Source organism: Condylostylus longicornis, unplaced genomic scaffold (genome assembly GCF_029603195.1).
Source record: "Condylostylus longicornis isolate FDR11 unplaced genomic scaffold, ASM2960319v2 ptg000003l, whole genome shotgun sequence".
NCBI classification, from domain to species: Eukaryota; Metazoa; Arthropoda; class Insecta; order Diptera; family Dolichopodidae; genus Condylostylus; species Condylostylus longicornis.
Window position 1 is genome coordinate 3,471,458 of NW_026577972.1, and position 26,361 is coordinate 3,497,818.

Sequence of the window (26,361 nt, forward strand, 5' to 3'; positions counted from 1 at the left end):
AACTTGGTCATTGTATACTCTGTCGTACATTATAAGAATTTAGAATTCAAAATTAACCAAGATAATAAAACGACAGCAAAATGGACGTAAATTCACATTAAATATTAATAAAACAAAATATATGCTAATAAAAGACTCTAACGACGCTTGTATAAAAGTTACATACAAAGGAAATATAATTGACAAAGTAGATACATATAAGTAATTACTTAGGAATCATTGTAGACTCCAAACTATCTTGGAAAAATCAAGTCGACAATCAGCTAAAAAAGCTAATAAAATTGCTGGATTATTTAAAATTATTGGAAACCGTATACCAGATATACACAAAAGGACGGTATATTACTCCATGCACCACAGTACAATTAACTACGCTATATACAAATCCGGGGGAACGTACATAATAAGTATATAGACTAACTACAAATATCACAAAATAAAGCAATAATAAACTTATTTGGCTATGAACGCAGAACATCTACTGCAATACCTTTATTCATAAAAGGAGCAAAATTAAATCTTTTTACAGGGACAGGGAATCTTTCCCTAGGGCATTGGGAAACGAGAAAGTATCGATTGGATGGGAACGCTGTAACGTTTTTGACGCTTTAAGAGTTCTTAGATGCCTCAAGTGTAAAGGGTTCAATCATAAAGCTAAAGAGTGTAAAAATGAAGAGACTTGCTTAAAATGTCTTGGCAATCATAAAACACCACAGTGCAAAAAAGATAAAGTCGAAAAATGCATCAATTGTACAACGGCAAATAAAAAACTTAACTTGAAACTTAACGAAATTCATGAAACCCTAAGCAAACTTTTCCCAATTTATCTTAATAAACTTAATGCTACCAAAAAGAAAATGGGTTATTAGCAATTACAGCAGCCGAGTGTAGATAATTATATGACTGCTCTTTCTAAAAGAAACGAATCCAACAACAACTTAACTAATGTCATAATGAAAGAACAACGTCTAACTTCAAGTCGACTTGAAGCTGATTCATCAACCTTAACTAATCTCAACGAGAAGCAACCAAATCTCACAGTAGGAAAAAAAGTTAATGGCAAAAAATTGAGAAAACACCTTTCGAAAATATGGAACAAACAAACAATATGGAACAAACGAGAGTTAATCATAAAAAGTAATAATAAAAATAATACCGAAAAGAAGACCACCATCAATTCCAATAAAAGTAGTTCTATTGAAAATAATAATAAAACTAATAATAATAAAAATATTGGCAATAATAATAACAATAATAATAATGATAAGAATCGTGATAAAAATAGTAATAAAAATAATAATAATGCCAATGAAGATTTTAATAACAATAATAATGGTGATAACAATAATAATAATAACAGTAGCAATAATAATAATAGCAATAATAATAATAGCAATAATAATAATAACAATTATAATAACAACAATAATAATAATAATAGTAATTACAATAACTGGGTTAAAGGAGAAATATTAAACCCATATGTAGATGTCGAAAAATCAACGAAAAGCCAAGTACGAAATGTTTTGATCCAATGTCTCCACCAATTGTAAAATTAACAAAATACAATATATAACAACGTTCGAACATTCCTTGCATATTTCCATGATCAAGACGATATTTGTTATGATGGTATGACACAAACCAGATTCAAAGTACTTATCGATCAAGAAGGCTTACCCACTGACGCGCAGGAACTGTGCAAAATATGATATAAATATCATGAGACAATAGGAGTCAAAGAGGAAAAGTCATAAAAGATCTGAAAATGTATAGACGCCACATCGATAATAAATACAGAGACTACCTCCAGAAAGTACGAGTGGATTGGCAAAACTATATGATAAGTATTCCATATTGTTGACACCTAAAAATATGAATCAAACAAGCAACCTTAATATTCTATACTTAAATATATGTAGTATTAGACAGAAAATTCTACAAATGTAGATATTGTTATCCTTACAGAAGTTTGGATATTTGAAAAGGAAATAAGCAGCTATAATATTCAAAATTTTTCCGCTATTTATAATTGTAGAAATGAATGAAGGGGTTATGGTACCGCTATTTTTGTAAATAAGAAATTGAATTACAACGAAGTTGAAAAAAATGAGAAATACTGTAATTGAAATTTTAAACACACAACCTAAAATTAAGATTGGTACTTTTTACAAAGCCCCTAGTGAAAACAATATTTTGTTTATTGAATATCTGGAAACAAAAATTGATCATTTTTCACAATGTATATTTTTTGCCATGTTAATATAAATATATTTGAGAAAACAAATACAGTTATCAAATATATAGATATGATTAAAACTTCTGGATACAATTTCATAAACAGAAAACATAGCAAATGGCAAACAGTATCTACCAACACATTAATCGATCATATTATGTCAAATACAAATGAGCAGCATCAAATTACATATAAGATTGAACATAATGACATATCCGACTATAAAACAGCTCTTGGAAGTTTAGAATTGAAAAAACACAAACTAAAGCCTTACAAAAACCTCTCATATATTAGAACGGACTATGTTAAAATGAAATAGTGAGTAATGAGCTGGCAGCTAAAAGTATCATGGAAGTTGAAGATTTAATTGCTATAAAACAAAAGGCGAAATAATATAATGCTACAACAAATATAATGAGATCAAGAAGCAATACATGGATTACTCCAACAATCATCAAGCAGTTAAAGATTAGACGCTCTTTATACACAGAACATAAAAAAGACCCTAGCAATTCAATAAAAAGGATAAGTATGTGAAAATGAAGAAGAAAGTGAGTAAACTCATTGTTGAAGCAAAGAAAAATCATATAAACCATTGCGTTGAAAAAGCTGGGAATGACAGCAGAAAACTATGGAAGGTTATAAATTACACAATAATAAATACCGACGATGAAAAAAACGACAGCATCTGTAACTTATTTAAGCCAAATGGTGATGTAACTAATTCCGACATATAAACTGCAACCCTTTTAAATAAATATTTCAATGAAATTGGTGAAATGATTATAAATAATAACAGCACTAATAATGCTCCAGATACTGTACGTAATACAATAAATCAAAAATTTGTATTTTTAGTATCAGTAACAGAAAATGAAATTGTTGGAATTGTTACAAATTTAAATAGTCATGCTGCACCAGGGTCGGGTAGAATAAAGGTTAATGATACCCAGCAACTAATACATATTATTAAGAAACCACTTTGCAATATGATAAATTCATGTCTCACTAATGGAACTTATCCTAAATGTTAGAAAAAGGCTGTAATTGTACCGATACACAAAGGTGGACAAAAGTCGGACTGTGGAAATTATAGACCAATACCATCGCTAAATGCAAAAAGTAAAGTATATGAAAAAGCAATCAATACAGGAATCCGAAATTTTGTAGAAACGACAATTGGCTTTGACGAAAATCAATATGGTTTCATAGAAGGAAGTGGTACTGATTCTGCTGTTTCGGTAACATTAGATCATGTTTACGAGGCTTTAGATAAAGGTATTTATGTGGCAGGAGTATTTATTGACTTAAGTAAAGCTTTTGATTTGGTTAATCACATTTATCTTCTAGACTTTCTTGATGATTTAGGAATTCGAGGTACAGCAAATAATTTATTTAGGAGCTATTTGTCGAATAGAACACATTGTGTGCGAATAAAAAATACGACAAGTGTTGAACTACTCATAAATACTGGCGTACCTCAAGGATCTCTACTGGTGCCACTTCTGTACTTTCTATATGTTATTAATCTTTCTAACTGTAATTTAGAATGAAAGTAGACTATATATGTTGATGATACAAACCTCATTGCAACAGCGAAAACCTTGAGAGAATTAGAAGATACTCTACATAAAGATATTGTAGCATAATGGATTGGCTTCATGAAAATGGCCTCTCTATGAATGCCAAAAAAACGTATTATATGGTATTTAAAAAGCCGAAAAAAATACCACGATATTACAATAAAAGCTGGAGATGTTGCAATTCAAAGAGTGGGATATATAAAATACCTTGGTATCTTTATAGATGAATATTTGAAGTAGGATGAGCATGTGAAACAATTAAAAAAAAGTATTATTCCAATCACCATGGCTATAAAAAGGGCAGGTGGTGTCGCTGTTAAAGCAGCTAAATTTATATATAACGGGCGCATATTGTCAAAAATATGTGCAGCTGGAGTCATTGTACCAAATTCCATGTCAGTCAAATGGATACTGCTATGTGCAAAACCTTAAAAACATTATATAATTTTAACTCGAGGCTGAATACTAAGGAATTATACATGAGAACAAATGAGCTAGATATAAATCAACTCATATACCTAGAGAAGTGTAAATATGTATACAAGATCATGAACAAGCAAATGAAATCAACATTATCACTCCCAACCAGAGGCACCGTACAGGACTATAACACCCGAAATAGGGGGCATCTAATAGTTTCTAAGGCGACGTCAACTATGAAATTAAATGGATTGAAATACAGTGCAATAAGGATGTACAACACCTTGCCAGATGAAATAAAAAATTGTAAAAAATTAAATGAATTTAAAAATAAGCTTAAAAAGCATTTAAAAAAATTTAGATATTAATGCACACATGTATATCTAACAAAATATAATAATAGAATATAAAAAAATATAATGTAATAAATTTAACTCTATGTATGTTAAATTAAAAAAGATTTTGGAGTAGTATAAAAAATTAGTTGTAAGATTAGTTTGTAGTTTTTAATTTCTTATACACAATTTTTATAAATTGCCTGAAATTAATTGATAAATAAATACGTAAATAAATAAATAAAAAAAACATGACATACTTCCTGTAAAACTGACAATTCAACAACTGCTAACAAATCATTTTCACAATATAATAAATAATAACGTAAACACGAATGTAAAGTTCAAATTTGTACCCGAAAGCCACAATTATAATAATCGTGCAGCAAATAACATACAACTAGAAACGTCGACTACAAGATTAAACGGTGAGGAAATGATATATAACTAATCAACGAAACTTTATAACGAGTTACCTGAAAATATGCGTCAAATGAATCCAGAGCAATTCAAAAAGTCAACAAAATATATTTACCTTAACAAAATTTAGAAATCTATTGATATATATACGAGTATGTATACAAATTTTTTTTTAACATTATTATGTAACAACATTTTAAAATAATCCTTCTTTAGTAAAATAATCTAATTTTTTGTTAATTGTAATTTAGTTCTATTATAGTACATTTTCATTTTATTTTTATTATGATATATGATTTTCTTTTATAAATCTTTTGTACTTTCCAGTTTAACTTAAAATTATATCTTTTTTCCGCTAATTAAAAAAATTTTCATAAAAAATGTATTATAAACAGACTCTGTACGAGCTTAATGCTCCTTTTGAGTACAATATTTCAAAATGAATAAAAAAAAATAAAAGAAGATAGATCTTCGAGAAAATTTTCACCCCGTTGCTGAGCGACAGAAGGAACTGAGATATATGTGTGTATAGAATTGAAAATTTTAAAATTTTTCGTCGAACAGTAAAAAATTAAAATTTAAGTACATACATACATACATAATTCGCTACCAGCAAGGCAAAACATCTTAAGTCGACTTAAGATGTTTTGGCTTGTCAGACGTTTTTGAACTTTTGAATACTAGATCTATATCTTGACTACTGACTCGGGTGTCTCTAGCTCCCTCCGTTTCTATTTTATGGACCTGGTAAAACCATCTTAAGTCCATATTGTTCAATTCTTCACAAGCCAAAATATCTTAAGTCGGACTTAAGATATTATGCCTTTTTTATTTTTATGCCTTTGATATTTTTTTAATTATACTAAAAAGGCAAATAATCTTAAGTTGACATAAGATGTTATACTTTTTACAAAACCATGAAATTTTACTTTCTTAAGTCAACTTAAGATGAAATTCACTTGTAAAAACTTTTAAAATACACCATTTGTCAAAAAGACAAATCATCTCAATTCTACTTGAGATGTTTTGCCTTTTCACGTTTCATTCAGTTTTCTTAAGTCGACTTAAGATCTTTTGTCTTCTGCATTTTTCGGAATTTCTTGGAATATGTTTGTGACTTAAGATAATATTACCACGTTACATTTCATATCTTATGTGAACTTGGTGTCATATTTCTGATATTAAATTGAATTATGTAGACTAATTATTGTCATAGCATTAAGTAACAATATTTTAACAGATAATATAAATATATTGTGCTTTCCTTTGTGTTTTTGTAAGTTTTTGCAGGTATCAAAAACTACTTTAATATAAAAATACAATTAGCTTACTATAGCTAATAAACTAACATATTAGTTTAAGCAATAGTTTACTATTTTACAATAGTTTCTTAATATTGTTAAAATATCCATGTCATTTCTTGTTTAAGAAAGAGGTAAGTTCGTTATTCACACAAAGCGTCTTCAAATTAAAAAAAACCCAGGATCATAAATGTTAAAAACCAACTTTGTTTTTATTTCATTCAACAATTTACTAAACCTTGCGTAGCTGTTTGTATTCTTAAAACTGGAACAGGTAATTTGTTTACATAAATTATTTAACATAACTGATAAAATCATCACCCCGTAGTTACATATGCCAAAATTAGGCAGTTTTAAATTCTCGCCTGTGCCTCTAACAGACATTAAGCGGTTTTATTTTGCAAACTGGCAGTTTATTAAAATAAACTAAAATTTATTCATTTTCCACTATTGTTTGAATGTTTATTTGAATATGTAAATACACTTTATATACAAAGGGACAACAAAATTTAACTCAATATCTTTTTGGGCAACGTTTACAAAACTAAGTAGGTATAAAAAGAAACAGAAGAAAGTATAATAAAATGCTAATGCGAATATATAAATGTGTGCTGATTCTCATATGCAAGTGTAATGCGTATTGTCATGTACATGCATATGCAGGTAATACACGACACTATAGAACATTGTAGTATACACGATGACTTCAAGTACCTACAATATAGCATTTGAGTTATACACAATTTTGTTGCAAATATTATTTAGTAGGTCTATATAGGTATACAAAAACTGTGAAAGAATTGATATTTTTTACTATTTACCTGCGATAAATGAGTCTTCAAAGAAAGTTTAACTAAATTTTGGCTTGAAATTCTTTTGAAGTTTAAAAAAAGGTGAGAAACTATGTATATTACTTTAGTAATATTTAATTTGAAGAAAAAAATTTCATGTACATTACTTTTTATTGAAAATATTATACATTTTTCTTAGTATGAAGTATGAGACAAAATTTGTAATAATTGTATGGAAATTGCTGGTAAAATCATCTTAAGTCTTAAAAAAGATCAAAAATGCAAAGTAAAAACATCTTAAGTCGACTTAAGAAGGCAAAAAATTATAAAACAGAAAAAGAAAATACATGTTAATTCGGGTAAAAACATCCTCAGTCAAAAAGAAATTTCAAAACCTGTTTTGCAATAACATCTTAAGTCCTTAAATCTTCAATTCAGCGAAAATCAGTAAAGCTAAAGAAACGGTTTATTAATCCAAAAAAGCGGTCCTCCATTTATTTTCTTTGCGTGTATTCAGAAATTCTCTGACCCTGATAGAATTTACGCAGCATTGAATTGAATCTTCTTTTCGTCATACTGAAAAGTGAGTAAAAACGACTTAAGATGTTATGCCTTGCTGGTAGCGAATAATGGATGCATATTTTTCTTAAAGCTTCCAACCGAAACATAATATTCAAAACAATAAAATTTCAAAACCCTATCTTATGCCTTTTGTCCAAAGTCTCCAGCCTTTTTAGAAGTACCCGCACTTTTACACACCTTAGAAGTAGCTATATATATAATGAAAAATTTCGTACTTTTCTAACAATTTTTTACAAAGTTAATCCTACTTAAAAGATTACTCTATAATACACATTCTCAATGATAAAAATATACCTTACATGGTCGAATGAGAAACATCTAGTGACATTTTGGTTTTTAGCGATCTCGTTTTGTGTTATATGGTCTCAAAACTGCAATTTCTGAATTTTGTTCAATTTGTACCCATGATTACTTCTTTTTAACAATGTATTAGTGCTGATACAGATTTTTACCGACCGTATTGTGTAAACAATAGGTAGGTTATGTGATGGCAACAAATTTTGCATATCGAGTTTTCGGTGGGAACGTACTTCTCCATAGTAGGGAAGTGTAAATAAACTATTTTAACCGTCTGTCGGTCTGTCGGTCTGTCGGTCTGTCGGTCTGTCAGTCTGTGTGTGCACGCGTGTATCTCAAGTTCGGCTGAACCGATTTTGATGAAATTTTATATGTAAGTTTGTTTCCACCATGGCACGGATCGATCAACTTTTGGTATATATCAGGCCTCGGGAACTGCACTTTTTAGCGGGCCTGTTTTACATTTTTGAACATTTTGAAGAAAATATTCAATCGATTTACTTGAAATTTTATATATAAGCTCAGTTCGACCGTCCGCAAAAATTCCTTTGTTTTGGAAGAAATCAGGCATCGGCAACTAGACGTTTACTACGGGCCAAATATACATTTTTGTGTATATAAAGAGAAATAATCAACCGATTTCATTGAAATTTAATATATGAACTCCTCGTATTAAAACAATGAACATATAAATGTTTTGGAAAGATCAGGGCTCGAAAACGGATTTGCGGACCGATTTTACATTTTTCACCATTTTGAAGAATGTATTCAACCGATTTACTTGAAATTTCATATATAAGCTTTGCTCGATCATATGCAAAAATTCCTAACTTTTGGAAGAAATCAGGCATCAGCAACTGGGTGTTTACTACGGGCCAAATATACATTTTTGTGTATATAAAGAGAAATAATCAACCGATTTCATTGAAATTTAATATATGAATTCCCCGTATTAAAACAATGAACATGTAAATTTTTTGGAAAGATCAGGCATCGGCAACTAGACGTTTACTACGGGCCAAACATACACTTTTGTGTATATAAAGAGAAATAATCAACCGATTTCATTGAAATTAAATATATGAATTCCTCATATTAAAGCAATGAACATATAATTTTTGTTGAAAGATCAGGGCTCGAGAACTGATTTGCGGGCCGATTTTACATTTTTCACCATATCCACAGAACAAATTGATGGAATTTCTTGAAATTTGATATTTGAGTTCTGGTTGTTACCGAAACTAACTGGCGAGCATTTCAGGGAATTCGGGTAGCGCAAAGCCAAACTCTACTAAGAGCCAAATTTACATTTTTCTAAGTATGTTAACTATAAGCTTACTAATGTCCTAAAAATTGGAAAGAAGTATTTAATAGACATTTTTATAATATTCTGTAACACTTTCACTTAACTAGACAATACACAATGCGGTTGGTTATGTGCTGACCACATCAGATTTTTTTTTGTTTGAGAGATATTTAAGAGGAAATTGAAAATTTTTCATAATTTTTTCCAATAAATTTTCCTTACGTCGCTATTTACTAATTATTAGGCGTTACTGACTTATCTTTTTTTTACAAGAAGTAGTGCTCTGTATTCTGACCTTTATTTTCATATAATAACACAATGTCTATTAAGTAAAAACCTGAGGTCAAAACATTAAAAAAATAACCAAAAATTTATTCTATAAACACAAACTAAATTTTTTTAAGTTTTTTTACTCAGAATTATGCATTTGTAATTTTTTTCATTTAAAGTAGAAGGTTTTATTTTGACCTTTATTACACTAATAATTATTTTCTTAAATTCTATTCTTGAAAATTATATATTTAATTATTTAAAGAAGTGTCTTCCTTTGAAAATTGAATAATTAGTAAAATTAATTTAAACCCCATCTGTGCAGAATCTCAAGTTCTCAAATCAATTTCAAATTCTTAATAATATTTACAAAAAATTTTTTTGTAAATAATAAAGAGAAAATAAAATTTTTCCAAATACACAAAACAAAATAAATGAATATACACTTTTTGATTTAATTTAGCATTTTTTAGGTACTTACTTTCCAATTTCTTGTGCCAATTTAATGCCTTCATCTTTTAAACTAGCAACAGTAATTTGAACACGATCTTTACAATCAGAATTACCAAAATGATATTTTGCGATACGACAAGCCCATAATGCTAAACCACCAGTACCAACAATTAATATTTTACATTTTGAATCTTTACCACGTTCTGATAATAATTTATTAATTATTTCCTGTGCAGATATAACAGCATTCATTGCTAATAATGCACCAGACGGTAACATTGCTGCAACACTTATTGGTAATGTATCTGGTATTGGTACAATGTATTTTAAATCGGGTACAACCATTAATTCAGCATAACCGCTTGGTGCATCTTCAAATGGATACACAACAACACGTTGATCAACTTTCAATTCATATTCATTAGTAATAACATCAGATCCAAGAGATTCAATTGTACCAGCTACCTCGAAACCAGGAAATAATGCACCATCTCGAACACCCGATATGTGACATGGTGATGAAGATGTTGTTGATGTGATTGAAGTTTGATGTTGCAAACCTATTGGTCCTGTATAGTCACTCAGATCTGATGATATAGATGAGATTGACGTTATAGATGATGAACGATTTCGGCGATAGCATGCACCAGCACATACAATTTTAATTCGTGCACCTTTTGGTGGTGTATCTGGTACAGGGACCGAAAAACTAAATACACAATCTTTGCTCTGAGTTGCCGGTGACTCAATTGATACTTGACGAATTAGTTTATTCATATCTGGTTTTTTGTCTGTATTACTGTAAACAGAATATTAAAAAAAGTTTGTAATTACCAAAATTTTTTAAGTGTTTTAAGTTATATCAAAGAAGTTATAATTACAAGATAGTTTAACACGAACAAAAAAATTTCATAATCGGGGACCAAACATTGGCAGAACATAAAGTATTACATGTAAAAACACTAACAAAAATAATTTACTCTCTGTGAGTTATGAGTAGAGGAGTATAATAATATAATATCTTTCTTTTTAGCACTTTTCCAAAAAAAATTTGAAAAAAAGTGCTCAATAGGTTTCACTCTGTCTTTCCGTTCATGTTACATGTTAACAAAACTTTTAAACTCTTGAAGATAGAAAGCTGAAATTTTATATGTACATAGATCTTTACAAGAAACTTATTTTCGTAAAAGAAAATATTTACCTATCTCTCCCCTTCTAGGAGTTGTAGCGCCTCAAAACCCTAAAAATTCCATTTTTTAACTATTTATTGCAGTGAAACCATAAGCATTTTTCTAATTTCGCAAACGCAGAAAGGCAGTGGCTTGGTTCTCCTATTCCGGCATATTATAGTTGAACTTTAAAAAAACAAAATGGCTATTCAAATTTTCAGTTATCTAAAATCCGTTTTTTCCAAATTTTTGAGGTCGTTTTTCTTCTAGACTCCAAGTTGTAGTTTGAATGTTTAGCAGCTTTTGAACACAAGTAAATAGTTTATTTCGTTAGAAGAATTTTTTTTTTCCATCTCAACCCCCTCTCAATGTATCGCCTATTGAAATTTTTAAAATTTGAATTTTTGACGCCTTATATTTCCGAAACCGTAAGCTTTTTCAAATTTCTATAAACGCAAGTAGCTAACGGTAAATTCCATGACATTCAAAAATATAATTATTTTTCTTAACTCACGCAATCGAGCATTATGTTAACCCCTCTTTATATTAATTTATGCTTTATTTCAAAGACTGCATAAATCGTTCATCCTAAATATATGCAATCCTAGAAATAGTTTCGGTTATGAATGAAAATAATTTTAATAGTTTGGTAGTTATACATAGACTGTATTTAAAAGCAGTATTTTCACTTGTTGAAGGGAAAAGTGCTACAAGACCAACCATTGGTTTGACCCAGCTTAATTTTTTTTTGCTTTTTACTAAGAATTTAAAAAACAATTGTAGAGCAAAAAATATATAAGTAATGGTGTTACAGACTGTACAAATGTGTAAGCAAATGTTTATTAGGTATAAAATGTATATCTGTTTTATATGTACACAAGTAAACATGATGTATGTAGTTATTTTGCTTTTAAAAATGTCAGTTGTATGTACTTATTGATATTTTCTTATATAGCAGTGTGCCTTTAACTGTATGTGCATATACTGCTATGTGTGCATGCTATTGCATGCCTGAAATAAGTAAAAAGCAAAAAAAACATTAAAATTGTGGAAGTTTTACGGTTTTTAATCTTTTTTTTAAGAATTACTTCAGGAATTTTATTGGCCTAAAGTGGCGTAACTTTTGACATTTTCATGCTACTCTGTTTAAAAATATTTATCAAAATAATTCAAATAGAAAAAAAAAAACAAAAACTGATTTTTTGATAATAAAAATTTTTTTAATTTTTCAAAATATGGAGCGAACTTTTGAATTAGACACAGTGTTACTTTTTAAGTCTTTTGTTATCCAGTAGCAGTTCATAAAAAGTAATTTCAAGATCTCTATGATGGCAACAAATTTTGCATATCGAGTTTTCGGTGCGAATGTACTTCTCCATAGTAGGGAAGTGTAAGTAAACTATTTTTAGCAACCTGTCGGTCTGTCGGTCTGTCGGTCTGTCGGTCTGTTGGTTTGTCGGTCTGTCGGTCTGTTGGTTTGTCGGTCTGTCGGTCTGTCGGTCTGTGTGTGCACGCGTGTATCTCAAGTTCTGTTGAACCGATTTTGATGAAATTTTATATGTAAGTTTATTTCCACCATGGCATGGATTGATCAACTTTTGGGATATATCAGGCCTCGGGAACTGGGATTTTTTAGCGGGCCTGTTTTACATTTTTGAACATTTTGAAGAAAGTATTAAACCGATTTACTTGAAATTTCATATATAAGCTTTTCTCGACCGTACGCGAAAATTCCTAACTTTTGAAAGAAATCAGTCATCAGCAACTGCACGTTTACTACGGGCCAAATATACATTTTTGCATATATAAAGAGAAATAATTTATCGATTTCATTGAAATTTAATATTTGAATTCCTTGTATCAAAACAATGAACATATAAATTTTTTGGAAAGGTCAGGGCTCGAAAACTAATTTGCGGGCCGATTTTACATTTTTCACCATATCTACGATGGAATTTTTGAAATTTAATATTTGAGTTCTGGTTAACTGGCGAGCATTTCTGGGAATTCCGGTAGCACAAAGCGAAACTCTACTAAGAGCCAAATTTACATTTTTCTAGGCAAGTTAACTATAAGCTTACTAATGTCCTAAAAATTGGAAAGAAGTATTTAAAAGACATTTTTATAATATTATGTAACCCTTTCACTTGACTAGACAATATACAATGCGGTCGGTTATGTGCTGAGCACATCAGATATTTTTTATTTTTATTTTGAGAAATAACCTTGTTTGGTTTGTTATTTTTTAGTTTTGATATGTTTATTGCCAATAACACGTTTTAATTGAGAATACTACGTTAATACTAATACGAAAGTAGTTACGCAGCATCGATATAAAATCATCTAAAAGTTTGGTGTGCAAATATTATGTTAACAATTCGAATCGTATGCGTATCACATTAAATCAGCTATGCTTTTTTTTTTGTGATTTTGTATTGATGCAAAGTTTTTGAAATGGAAACTAAGAAAAAAATAATTTATTATTTTAAATAAATAACTAATAAAGTTAATTATTTTTTGATAATATTAATTTCTAATAATGAATTAACTAAAAAAAGTAAAAATTGGACTGTATTAATATTTTTAAATGTTTTATTATATTAAAATTTCCTAAACTTAATACTTAATTTTATACTTTTAAACGAAACCTTTTCAAAATGGACACCAAAAGACATATGATTTAGAAAGTATTAAAACATCAGCATAACATCCGTAACTTTTTTTGCGTCGATGCTGTACCGATTCACATTTTTGATTACGTTCCGATTATACGAGTACCGCTACTCTTTGTTTTATCGCAATGTAATTCCATGAATAAAAGATCTTACTTGAAAAGAACTCTGTTAATCTTGCATATTTTCAGGGTTTTTAGAAAAAGCCCAAACATTGTATTATGAAGGATTTGACAACCTTAAATAGTTTTAATTTTCGAAAATTTCGGTAACGTACATAAGTTTGTAAAATCTTACATTTTAAAAATTTTAACCTTAGTTTGTGATTAAAAATCAATTGCATCGCTGGATCATTTTCATATTTCTTATGAAAAAGTTAAATTTGCACGCAAAAACCATGGCGGATTCGAATTTTTACTTTATAAACGCATCCTTTGGAACTAGAAAATTAATATTAATGTTTTATATATTTTTATATGAACATCACTCCTGCAATTAGAACACAATTGAACGCCTAGCTATTTTTTCGGTACGCCGTAAAGGTTCTGATAAATTTAAACTTGCAATAAGTCAAAGTACGTATACATTAAAAGATCCATAATTTTTTTGAATACTTAGTTCATATATAAAATAGAATTGCAGAATGCGTAAGTGCGGTCTGTCAAAATCGGTGAACAAAGAACTTCAACTAAATTTCAGGATTCTACTGTCAAAATAAGGAATTTCTGTACGACGCATAACGCGTCCATTTTATGGATAATTCCGAATAAATTAAATGTTTGCAATAAAATTGTGTATGGGAGCCACGGATGACGCTGCATATTTTTCAATTTTTAAATAACGGTTGCTTTGGTTCATTCATTTGCCATAATATATTACCAATAAGTGGAATTAGAGAACATAACCACAGAAAAAAAATTCATTACAAGATATTGTTTCATATTCCATTCCTCTGTATTTCCTTTGAGATATTATATAAACAATCCATTCTGAACGAATAAGAATTCTATGCAAAATATGTATTTCGAAAGAAGACTGAGTGATGCGGCAAGTTTTTACCAACCGCATTGTGTACGCAATAGGTAGATTATGTGATGGCAACAAATTTTGCTAATCGAGTTTTCGGTGGGAACGCACTTCTGCATAGCAGGAAAGTCTAATAAACTATTTTTGGCAATCTGTCGGTCTGTCGGTTTGTGTGTATTCGTTTATCTCAAGTTCGATTGAACTAATTTATTGATGAAATTTTATATGTAAGTTTATTTCGCAAGGCAATTTTCGTTTTGTCAGAAAACTGTAAACAATAGAAACAATATTTGAACAAATATTTTACAAACCGCAATATTTGCTTAGAAACAATTTTAACAATTTACTTTTAGTCGAGATTTCGCAGGTCTTAATGCAAAACCTTGTATTTGTAGTTTTAAATGTATTCTGCATAAAACAATGCGTTTTAATTTATAGTTCTTTAAACGCAGAGCTTTCTGTACGAAATACATTTGTAAATACTACTAAGCATAAAAATCAATACTACTTTGCAGCAACTGTTTTACCGACCGTATTGTGTAAACAATAGGTAGGTTATGTGATGGCAACAAATTTTGCATATCGAGTTTTCGGTGCGAATGCACTTCTCCATAGTAGGGAAGTGTAAGTAAACTATTTTTAGCAACCTGTCGGTCCGTCAGTCTGTCGGTTTGTCGGTCTGTCGGTCTGTCGGTCTGTGTGTGCACGCGTGTATCTCAAGTTCTGTTGAACCGATTTTGATGAAATTTTATATCTAAGTTTATTTCCACCATGGCATGGATTGATCAACTTTTGGGATATATCAGGCCTCGGGAACTGCACTTTTTAGGGGGCCTGTTTTACATTTTTGAACATTTTGAAGAAAGTATTCAACCGATTTACTTGAAATTTCATATACAAGCTTTTCTCGACCGTCCACGAAAATTCCTAACTTTTGAAAGAAATCAGGCATCAGCAACTGCACGTTTACTACGGGCCAAATATACATTTTTGCATATATAAAGAGAAATAATTTATCGATTTCATTCAAATTTAATATTTGAATTCCTCGTATTAAAACAATGTATGTACATATAAATTTTTGGAAAGATCAGGGCTCGGAAACTAATCTGAGGACCGGTTTTACATTTTTTACCATATCTACGAAACGAATTGATGGAATTCCTTGAAATTTGATATTTGACTTCTGGTTGTTACCGAGGCTTGAATTCGAGAAAATTTCATCAAAATCGGTTCAGCTGAACTTGAGATACACGCGTGCACGCACAGACAGACAGACCGACAAATCGATTATCGAGAAAATATTAAATTACAAGGAGATTGGTTAAAAAAGATTCAGTTTCAGAGTTCTGATACGTCCCAAAACTTAATCAATCCGTCTCACAGCCAAAATAAACTCACATATAAAATTTCATAAAAATCGGTTCAGTTATATTAATATTTAACGATTTTTATATTATAATAATATATAGGCCGGATACCTATATTATTATAATAATATATGGGAATAAAAACAAAAAATATGATAATAGCGCTTATGATTATTTTTGTAATAAAAAAGTAAAAATAAAAAAAAATATTACCAGAACACTGAAGAGTAGACAGCTGTCGTCATAATTTTGTTTTCTGTTAGTGATTTTTCTTCTTTTAGTTTAGGAACTACTAGTGTTATTTTGACTTTTTTTTTCGTTTTTATTTTCTTTCACAGCTAAAAATTTCATTTATGCTTTTTTTTAATGTATGATAAACAAATTAGTTTTATACTCATGTATTTGTTATTCATGAGATAAATATTTTAACTTTAAATTTACTTATCGAATATGAAAAACTTTATCTTTGTGTTTATTTTTTTTGTTATGATTTACAAATAACTAAGAATTTAAGTTCATTTATTATTCTATAAATAGTACGTCCACATGGGAAAGAGTTTAATAAATAAACAAAAAATAATAATAATATTGTTGGAACTTATATTAAATTTAATTGGAACTTACATTTTTAATAAATTGTTTTTTATTTTTTATTTTAATAACTGTATAAAATTTTTTTCGAGTTTACATCTATACTTATATTGACTTTATTATACTTTAATTAATCAATAGAGTCTTCAATTATTATTTATTTTAACTATAACAAATATTTTACAGTGATTTACATTGATGTGCAAAATATTCTATTATCTAATCATTATTAACTACATACCAGCAATAAATAAAAGCATTGTACCTTATTCTGATATTTGCTTGTATAATTATACCCGTACGAACGTATGTTCTATGGGTATACTACATTTGCCTAACCGTTTGTAACGCTAAGAAATAATGGTCTGAGATATGGATACGAGTGTATGTTTTTGATCAGCTTCGAATTCTGAGCCGACTTAGCTTAGTTTGTCCGTCCGTCCGAACGATAACTTAAAAAGCAATTGAGCTTAGTTCGCCTAATTTTCACAAATGATTTATTATAGTAAACGCCAGAACCCTATTTAAATAGCATATGATCGAAATAGTGGTTCGGCTGGCTGCCATAAAACTGAAAGTGATTCGGCTATATCTCAGAAACTATAAAAGCTGTGATATTGGAATTTCGCACAAGTAAATATATTAGTAGGGCCGATGTGTTTGAAACTGTAAAAGATGTGATATCAAAATTTCACACTAGCGAACTTGAAATTGCTTGGCTCGTTTCGGAAGCAGCCGTACAACTTCAATAGTAGTTTGACCATTTTGTAGAGATTATTAAAAACACTGAAATTTTGCATAAATTAATATGGAAATACAACAACTTAAATTTATAGTCAGTCTCATAGTCAGCTATGGCATCATTATTCGCACGTAGGATAACGAATTCGTACGGGTATCAAAGAGTTGACACGGGCAACTCTATTTTTTCTCGCTTTTTTCTAAAATTGTAAACCTGTACAATTATTAGATATTAGTAACGAACTAATTATCAATGTATCCTTAGTATTCGATTAAATTTAAGGAAAATTACGGCAACTTATCATCGGCATGGCTCCAGATAGAAAGTGAAGTAATCACCCAAGTGGTGTAAGAAAATAATATAAAGACGGGTCAAATCAACCCTCCAACAATTGAAAATACAGCTTTTAATGACAATGTGGTTATGTACAAATTACATTATTAAAATTTCTTTCATTCATATACGAAACTACTTTAAGGATTGCATACATTTGGGATGACTAATTCATAAAATCTTTGAAATAAAGCTAAAATTTAAATAAGAAATAGTTATATTTTTTAGTGGTATGAAATTATTGTTAGCTTTCTGCATTTATAGAAATTTGAAAAAGTTTGAAGTTTCGGAAATATAAGGTGCCGAAAATTCACATTTTACAAATTTCGAGGTGCGATAACTTCCTAGGGGGTGGAGTTAAAAAACAAATTTCTTCTAACGATAAAAACTATTCATAAGTGTATAAAAGCTGTTAAAATTTCAAACTTTTACAAACTGGAGTGTGATTTTTGAATTTCTAAAAATAATGTGATTACATTTTTTTGCTTTAATCAGATATACCAAAAGTCCACTTGTGACCAAAACTGATTTTACTACTATTTTTGTTGTTGATGCCATTTTTGGCTTTTTATTGTAGCGAAACTACAAAATTCTTCGAATTTTGCAAAGACAGAAAAATTGTGGTTGGTTTCTTCCACCGCGGTATGCCATATTTAAAGTTTAAAAAAACAAAATGGCCGTTAAAATTGATCATTATCTCTAATCCGCTTTCTTTCATTTATATATGAGACTCCTTCAAGAATTGATTACATTTGAAATGAACATTTTATGCAGTTTTTGAAATAAAACAAAAATTTAAAGAAGTGTTAACAAAACACTCGATTTTAAGAGTTAACCGCGTGAGCAAAGAAAAAAAATTACATTTTTTAGTGGCATGAAATTATTGTTAGCTTTCTGTATTTATAGATATTTAAAAAAGTTTGCAGTTTCGGAAATATAAGATGCCAAAAATTCACATTTTACAAATTTCGACAACTTGCTAGGGGATGGAAAAACAAATTTCATCTAACGAAATGAACTATTTATTAGTGCCAAAAGCTATTTGTAAAAATTTTAAACTTTTACAACCTAGAATCTAAAAGAAAAACGCCGTAAAAAATTTGAAAAAAAAAAAAAGGATTTTAGACAACGGTAAATTTTAACGGCCATTTTGTTTCAAGCCACTGTTCTGCGTTGGCAAAATTTTAAAAATTTTTATCGTTTCACTGCAGGAAATAGTAAAAGAGGCATTTTTAGGGTTTTGGCGGGTAAGAGTTTCAAAGGGAGGAGGGAAAGTAAGTAAAAATTTTCTTCAACGGAAATAAGTTTCTAGTAAAGATTTCGGCTTTCCATATTAAGGAGTATAGTTGTTTTTAAATAAATGACTAGGCGTGTCAAATAGAGCAGGCGAATCGAATGATATTTTATATTATGATCAGCGAATGCTTACATTTCCAGATCCAAAATGTTGCTACCGCAAGACATCAAAAAACCTACCAAAAATAATAAAGTTAATATCACACATATGTACATTGTTTTTGCTTTTTCGCAAGAACAACTGAATTTTTCTATCCTTTAGCAATTACAGGGTTGTTGTCCATTAATTTATTTAAATGCTCGAATTGTTTTGGTTTTCGCGCTTAAATTAATAATAACCAATCAATATTTTTTACAATAATTTGTAGAATTTTATGAACCTACTTTTCATGTTTAGATTTTTCTATTATATGCTGTAAATAAATGCTATAAATAAAAAAATCTGATGTGGTCAGCACATAACCGACCGCATTGTGTATTGTCTAGTTAAATGAAAGTGTTACAGAATATTATAAAAATGTCTGTTAAATACTTCTTTCCAATTTTTAGGACATTAGTAAGCTTATAGTTAACATACTTAGAAAAATGTAAATTTGGCTCTTAGTAGAGTTTCGCTTTGTGCTACCCGAATTCCCTGAAATGCTCGCCAGTTAGTTTCGGTAACAACCAGAACTCAAATATCAAATTTCAAGAAATTCCATCAATTTGTTCTGTGGATATGGTGAAAAATGTAAAATCGGCCCGCAAATCAGTTCTCGAGCCCTGATCTTTCCAAAAAAGTTATATGTTCATTGCTTTAATATGAGGAATTCATATATTAAATTTCAATGACATCGGTTGATTATTTCTCTTTATATACACAAAAGTGTATGTTTGGCCCGTAGTAAACGTCTAGTTGCCAATGCCTGATCTTTCCAAAAAATTTACATGTTCATTGTTTTAATACGGGGAATTCATATATTAAATTTCAATGAAATCGGTTGATTATTTCTCTTTATATACACAAAAATGTATATTTGGCCCGTAGTAAACGTCTAGTTCCCGACGCCTGATATCTTCCAAAACATAGGAATTTTCGCGGACGGTCAAGCAAAGCTTATATACGAAATTTCAAGTAAATCGGTTGAATATTTTCTTCAAAATGTTCAAAAATGTAAAACAGGCCCCCTAAAAAGTGCAGTTCCCGAGGCCTGATATATACCAAAAGTTGATCGATCCGTGCCATGGTGGAAACAAACTTACATATAAAATTTCATCAAAATCGGTTCAGCCGAACTTGAGATACACGCATGCACACACAGACCGACAGACCGACAGACCGACAGACGGACAGACCGACAGACCGACAGGTTGCTAAAAATAGTTTATTTACACTTCGCTACTATGGAGAAGTACGTTCCCACCGAAAACTCGATATGCAAAATTTGTTGCCATCACATAACCTACCTATTGTTTACACAACACGGTCGGTAAAAAATACTTAAGTACCTATTATTTTGATTTTAAGCTTCATTTGCCAAGCTTGTCATCCTGAATTTTCATTAATGCTCACTCGCCTAAAATTTAGGCGAATTCGCTAATTACAATACCAAAAATTTATATTCGCCAAAAATTTCATTCGCTTTGCCGATCACAATAAGGGCCTAAGGGTAACTAAGAGAAATAATGTATAATTTAACTAAAATTTCCCTTAATTATACTCATAATTTTTTCTTACCTCTGCACCAAAAAACCTAATTAATAACTCTTTCTTAATCACTCTTTTTCTTATTTTTTGATGTAGAATCTACAAATATATATCTGGACATAAACGTATGTTTATATTTGATTAATCTCATAATTATTGTGTCAATATCTTACTATTATTCGTACATTAAATTTAAATTTTTTCTGGGGTTTTAAAAGAAGAGTACATGCAGTTTTGTCGTAACAAACTATAGGAATACTATAAATGATTCGCTAACTAGGAAATGATGAGCAATTCAAGGTTTGTTGAAATACAAAAACAAATTCTCGTTATTAAAAAATATTAGAGAATTATGAAAAATTATTAGAGCAATAATATGAAAAGAAAAGTATAGCATTCTGAAAGAACTATCATTACTACTTTCAATCAAACATGTGTTGTGGTATAAAAATAAAAATTTTCAAATTTGTTTTGAAAATTATCATAATTACCTTTACCTATTCTCCTAACTTTATCGCAATATTTGTTTTTTTTTCAAATTTAAAAAAAAATGATTCGCTAGATTTGTCAGTTTCATTTTGGAAATTTATCTATTTCCCTACACAAACAATCAAACATTTAACATTATCTGAAGTGTTTTACTAATATTTTTCTCTAGCATTTTTTACAGAAATTTCTTTTTATGTTGAGTCTTTTTAAATATGTGTCATTTAATTTTTTACAATAATCCAGAGCAGCTTGGGGCAGTTGGAAATGTATACAAATTCTATAAATGAAATATTGATTTGTATAAGTTGAAATTCTGTTGTAAAGGTGAAAAAACTAAAAATTGAGTTTAAATATCGAAGATCTGATATACTTATATTTATCATATAAGTATTTGCACAAAAGTTTACCTGAGAAACGGCAAGTGTAACATGAAAATTATGTATGACAAAATTGTAGAGAAGGTTTTTTTAAAAATAAATTCAGTTTTCTAACCCAAAGTGTTGTGTTTGTATAGTCATTACTCGACAGTTGTAAGTCGTACATCAACCAATAATATACCATTATGTAGATATATTTATTTCAAAAAATGTTGTGAACAATACTTAAGATTTAAAAGTTTCTTCTGATTTTCTTTAAACCCCGAAACTAGTTCATATTTTTCATAAAAATTTTTAAGTAATCACCCCCCTAGAACTTTAACACCAGAACAAGCCTGTTTACACGTAAAATGAAGTCCGAATATAAAAGTCTAGTATATTCAATACTCGTATATACATAAAGTCATCAAACTTTTTAATATTTCTGGATTCTACAAATGCAATTATGTTTACAAATTAAGGTCTTAATTGCTAATTTGATAATTATTGCAAAACAGATAAATATTTATGACTTTTTTCCTAATTGTAATTGTAAAATCTTAACTTAAATTATCATTCAATACTCGTAATCAAATGATTATAAAATTTTTTAGGCACTTAATATACTTGAATGTTTTATGATAAAAGTGACAACAAAATCATATAATTTTCTTTCGATGCATATTCTATGCACGTACGTGTATGACAAATTATGTATTGACAAATCATATGAATAGAAAATATCTTGTTTTATAACTGTAAGCGTATAACATAATTTTTATATGGTCATTTAACAAAAAAAAATTTTTTTAATTTTAATTCAAAAATATGTTTTTTCGACCTCTATATTTTTAAAGTTTATTGTATGTATTGTTTAAACACGTTTGTACATACCGATGTGTGAGCACTGTGAACACACTATGAATAAAAAAGTGTTGTTATAATATAAAAAAAATTATCTCAAGAATTGTAATGTTTTTTTTATAAAATTTTTTAGAAATAAGATATTAAATAAGAAAACTCTAAATTCTTTATGAATATTTATGAAATAGCAAACTGAATTAAAACCAGAAAAAATAGAGTTGAGTTGGGACAGACTATAACTTTACGTTGCCGTTTTACCATATTAATTTATGCAAAAAGTACTGTGTTTTTCAAAATTTCAATATTTTCTATGAGAAGCGAGCCAAGAAATTTCAATGATTTTTATCACATATAACAGCCCTAATAACACTCTTGTGCTGACGAGATTTCTATATTACAATTTCAATAACTTCTGAGATAACGCCAAATAACTTTTACAGTTGTATGGCTACTACCAGAAAGAGCCAAGCAATTTCAACAACATTTATCAAACACGTTAACCGAACTAATATATTTGTTTGTGTGAAATTTCAATACCATAGCTTTTATAGTTTATGAGGTATAGTCAAATAAATTTTGAAGTTGTATGGCAGCTACCCGAACCACTACCCCGATCATGTCCAATTTAAATAAGGTTCTGGCATTTACTATAATAAATCATTTGTGAATATTTGGTGAACTTAGCTCAATTAGTTTTTGAGTTATCGTTGGGGCGGGCGGACGGACGGACAGACGGACAAACTAAGCTAAGTCGACTCAGAATTCGAAGCTGATCAAAAACATACACTCGAATCCATATCTCAGATCATTATTTCTTATAGCGTTACAAACGGTAAGGCAAATTTAGTATTCCCTTCGAACACGCGTTCGTACGGATGTAATAAAAATCAAAAATGACAATTGTTGTTAATGGAATTTCAAAAAATAAAGTTTGTTAGTTATTTCGTTGCCTTTAATCAGAACTATCAAAAGTCCACTTGTGACCAAAGCTGATTTTACTACTATTTTTGTTGCTGATGCGAAAACATGTACTCTGTTAGTGATACTTTTAAGCATTTTCCAAAAAAAATTTGAAAATAGTGCTTAATAGTTTCACTCTGTCTGTCCATCCATGACTATGTTTACAAAACTTCTACACCCTTGACGATAGAAAGCTGAAATTTCATATAATCATAAATCTTTAACATTGAAACTTATTTCCGCAGAAGAAAGTTCTTACATATCTCTCATAATCTAAAAGTTATAGCCCCCAAAATCTTATAAATGCCATTTTTTGACTATTTATTATATCGAAACACAGAAGAGTAGTGGCTTATTTCTTCCACCGCGCTATGTCATATTTGAAGTTTAAAAAAACAACAAAATGATCATCAAAATTTACTGTTATCTAGAATCCAGTTTTCCAGTTTTTTATCGTTAATCGATATCCTTTTTCTTCTAAAAGTTTATCGACATAGTTTTCCTTCTATAAATTTACATCGATATCGTTTTTCTTCTAGACCGCAGGTTCGTAAAAAGAAAATTTTTCTCCACCACCACTCCCTCACAAGTTATCTCACGTCGAAATTTGTATAAGTAGTATATTTGGCAATTTATATTTCCGAAACTGCAAGCTTCTTAAAATGTAGAAAGCTAACGGTAAACGCCAGAACATCAAAATATATAATTATTTTTCTTAACTCAGGCAATTAAACATTAAATTTGAGCATTACGTTAATGCCAATTCAATTTTTTTTGTGGTTTATTTCAGAGATTAAATACATTGCTCATCTTAAATGTATGCAATTTTTGAAATATATTCGTATATGAATAAAAGTGCTGCTTCGCAAACCATTGGTTTGACCCAACTTTATTGTTTTGCTATAGTTAGTAAGTACAAACTTTAAGAAATTCTTATGAAGTCGTCATTTGATTTCTAAATTTAGAGAATGGTAACCGAAAAAGAGGCAATTTAACAAAAAACAAAATCTAATCGGTCTCTTACAAAGTTTTTAAAATGTGCTTTGGTTTAGTTCTAAGCTGACGCTCTGTACATACTTTTTTGTATGTACATATAATCATATTATTATTAAGTATTATTAATATTATTAATTATTATTATTATTTTTTATTAATATTATTTATTATTAATATTATTTATTATTAATATTATTATTATTTATTATTAATTTTATTGGTAATTATTATTATTAATTATTATTATTATTAATTATCATTATTATTAATTATAATTTATTAATTATTGTTAATAATAATAATACGTAATAAAATAATATTATTATTTTATTATGTATTATTATTATTTATTATAATTAATTATTGTTATATGTTATAATTATTATCAATTATTATTATAATTAGTTATTATTATTATTAATTATTATAATTAATTAATGTTATATGTGATAATTATTATCAATTATTTTAACATTATCAGTTGTTATTATTAATTAATTTTATTTTTAATCATTATTAAAATTAATTTATATTATTATTATTAATTATTATTAGTATAGATTATTATTATTATTAATAATTATTTGTATTAATTGATATTATTTTTAATTATTATTATTAATAAATATTATTTAGTATAATTATTTTTTTTTCTTCTTCACTTCTAGGAGGAGCGTAGGGCTAGTGCATGATATCATGCCTTAGTTTCACAGTGTCATAGAGTTAACTAGGTAGGTGACTAGCCTGCCGAAGTTTTATTTATATTAAATATTTAAGTTTATTAATATTTACTGTTTATTTTTCTTAGTTTTTAATATCGATTATTGTGAATATCATAAAATTACTTGTATAATAATAATTAGTATTGTATGTTAAGATATATAATATTGAATATAATTTTTATAGTGACCTGACTGGGATTTGAACTCGAGACTTTGGTTAAAGGACCGATGCCATAACCACTGCAATGGTCAGGTTATTATTATTAATTATTATTATTATTATTATTATTATTATTATTATTATTATTTTTATTATTATTATTATTGTTATTATTATTATTATTATTAATATTATTATTATTATGATCATTATTGTTGTTATTATTTATTATTATTACTAGTCATTATTATTATTATGATCATTATTGTTGTTATTATTTATTATTATTACTAGTCATTATTATTATTATTATTATTATTATTATTATTATTATTAATTATTATTAATTATTATTATTAAGTATTATTATTAATTATTATTCTTATTATTATCATCAATTATTATTGTTATTAATAATTGTTATTATTATTAATTATTATTCTTATTATTATCATCAATTATTATTATTAATAATTATTATTATTACTATTAATTGTTATTATTAAAAATTGCTATTATTAATTATTTTCATTATTATTTATTATCATTATTAATTATTATTATAATTACTTATTATTATTATTGTTATTATTATTATAAATTATTACTATTCTTATTATTAATTATAATTATTAATTATTATTATTATTATTATTAACTACGGTCATTATTATTGATTAATGTCGTTATTATTAATAATAATTATTATTAATAATTATTATATTAAATTTTCAAAATGGCACAATTGTAAAAACAATAAATTATGCTGCTCCTGTAAAAAAGGCTTCAAAGGACAATCAAAGCGAGTAGAATGCGATGGTAATTGCAAAAATTTATTTCACATCGCTTGTATAGGTATGGAAAGTGAAGACTACAAGAAACATATGGATAATAATGATATTTTCTAGTTTTGCGAATTGTGTGAAAAGCA

At 28.4% G+C, this 26,361-nt stretch overlaps 1 protein-coding gene across 3 annotated transcripts in view; it reads right to left on the bottom strand.

Annotated features, from left to right (window-relative positions):
• Positions 1–26,361, bottom strand: part of LOC129606046 (uncharacterized) — a 100,873-nt gene that overhangs the window by 31,671 nt on the left and 42,841 nt on the right. For 2 of the 3 annotated variants that reach the window (XM_055516119.1, XM_055516110.1), the window contains one exon: positions 10,026–10,796. In XM_055516119.1, the coding sequence (XP_055372094.1) occupies positions 10,026–10,774 (749 nt within the window). In that variant the 5' untranslated portion in view covers positions 10,775–10,796. Of the gene's footprint in view, positions 1–10,025; positions 10,797–16,447; positions 16,762–26,361 lie in introns of those variants that run through there. The other variant, XM_055516101.1, reaches the window with a different exon arrangement.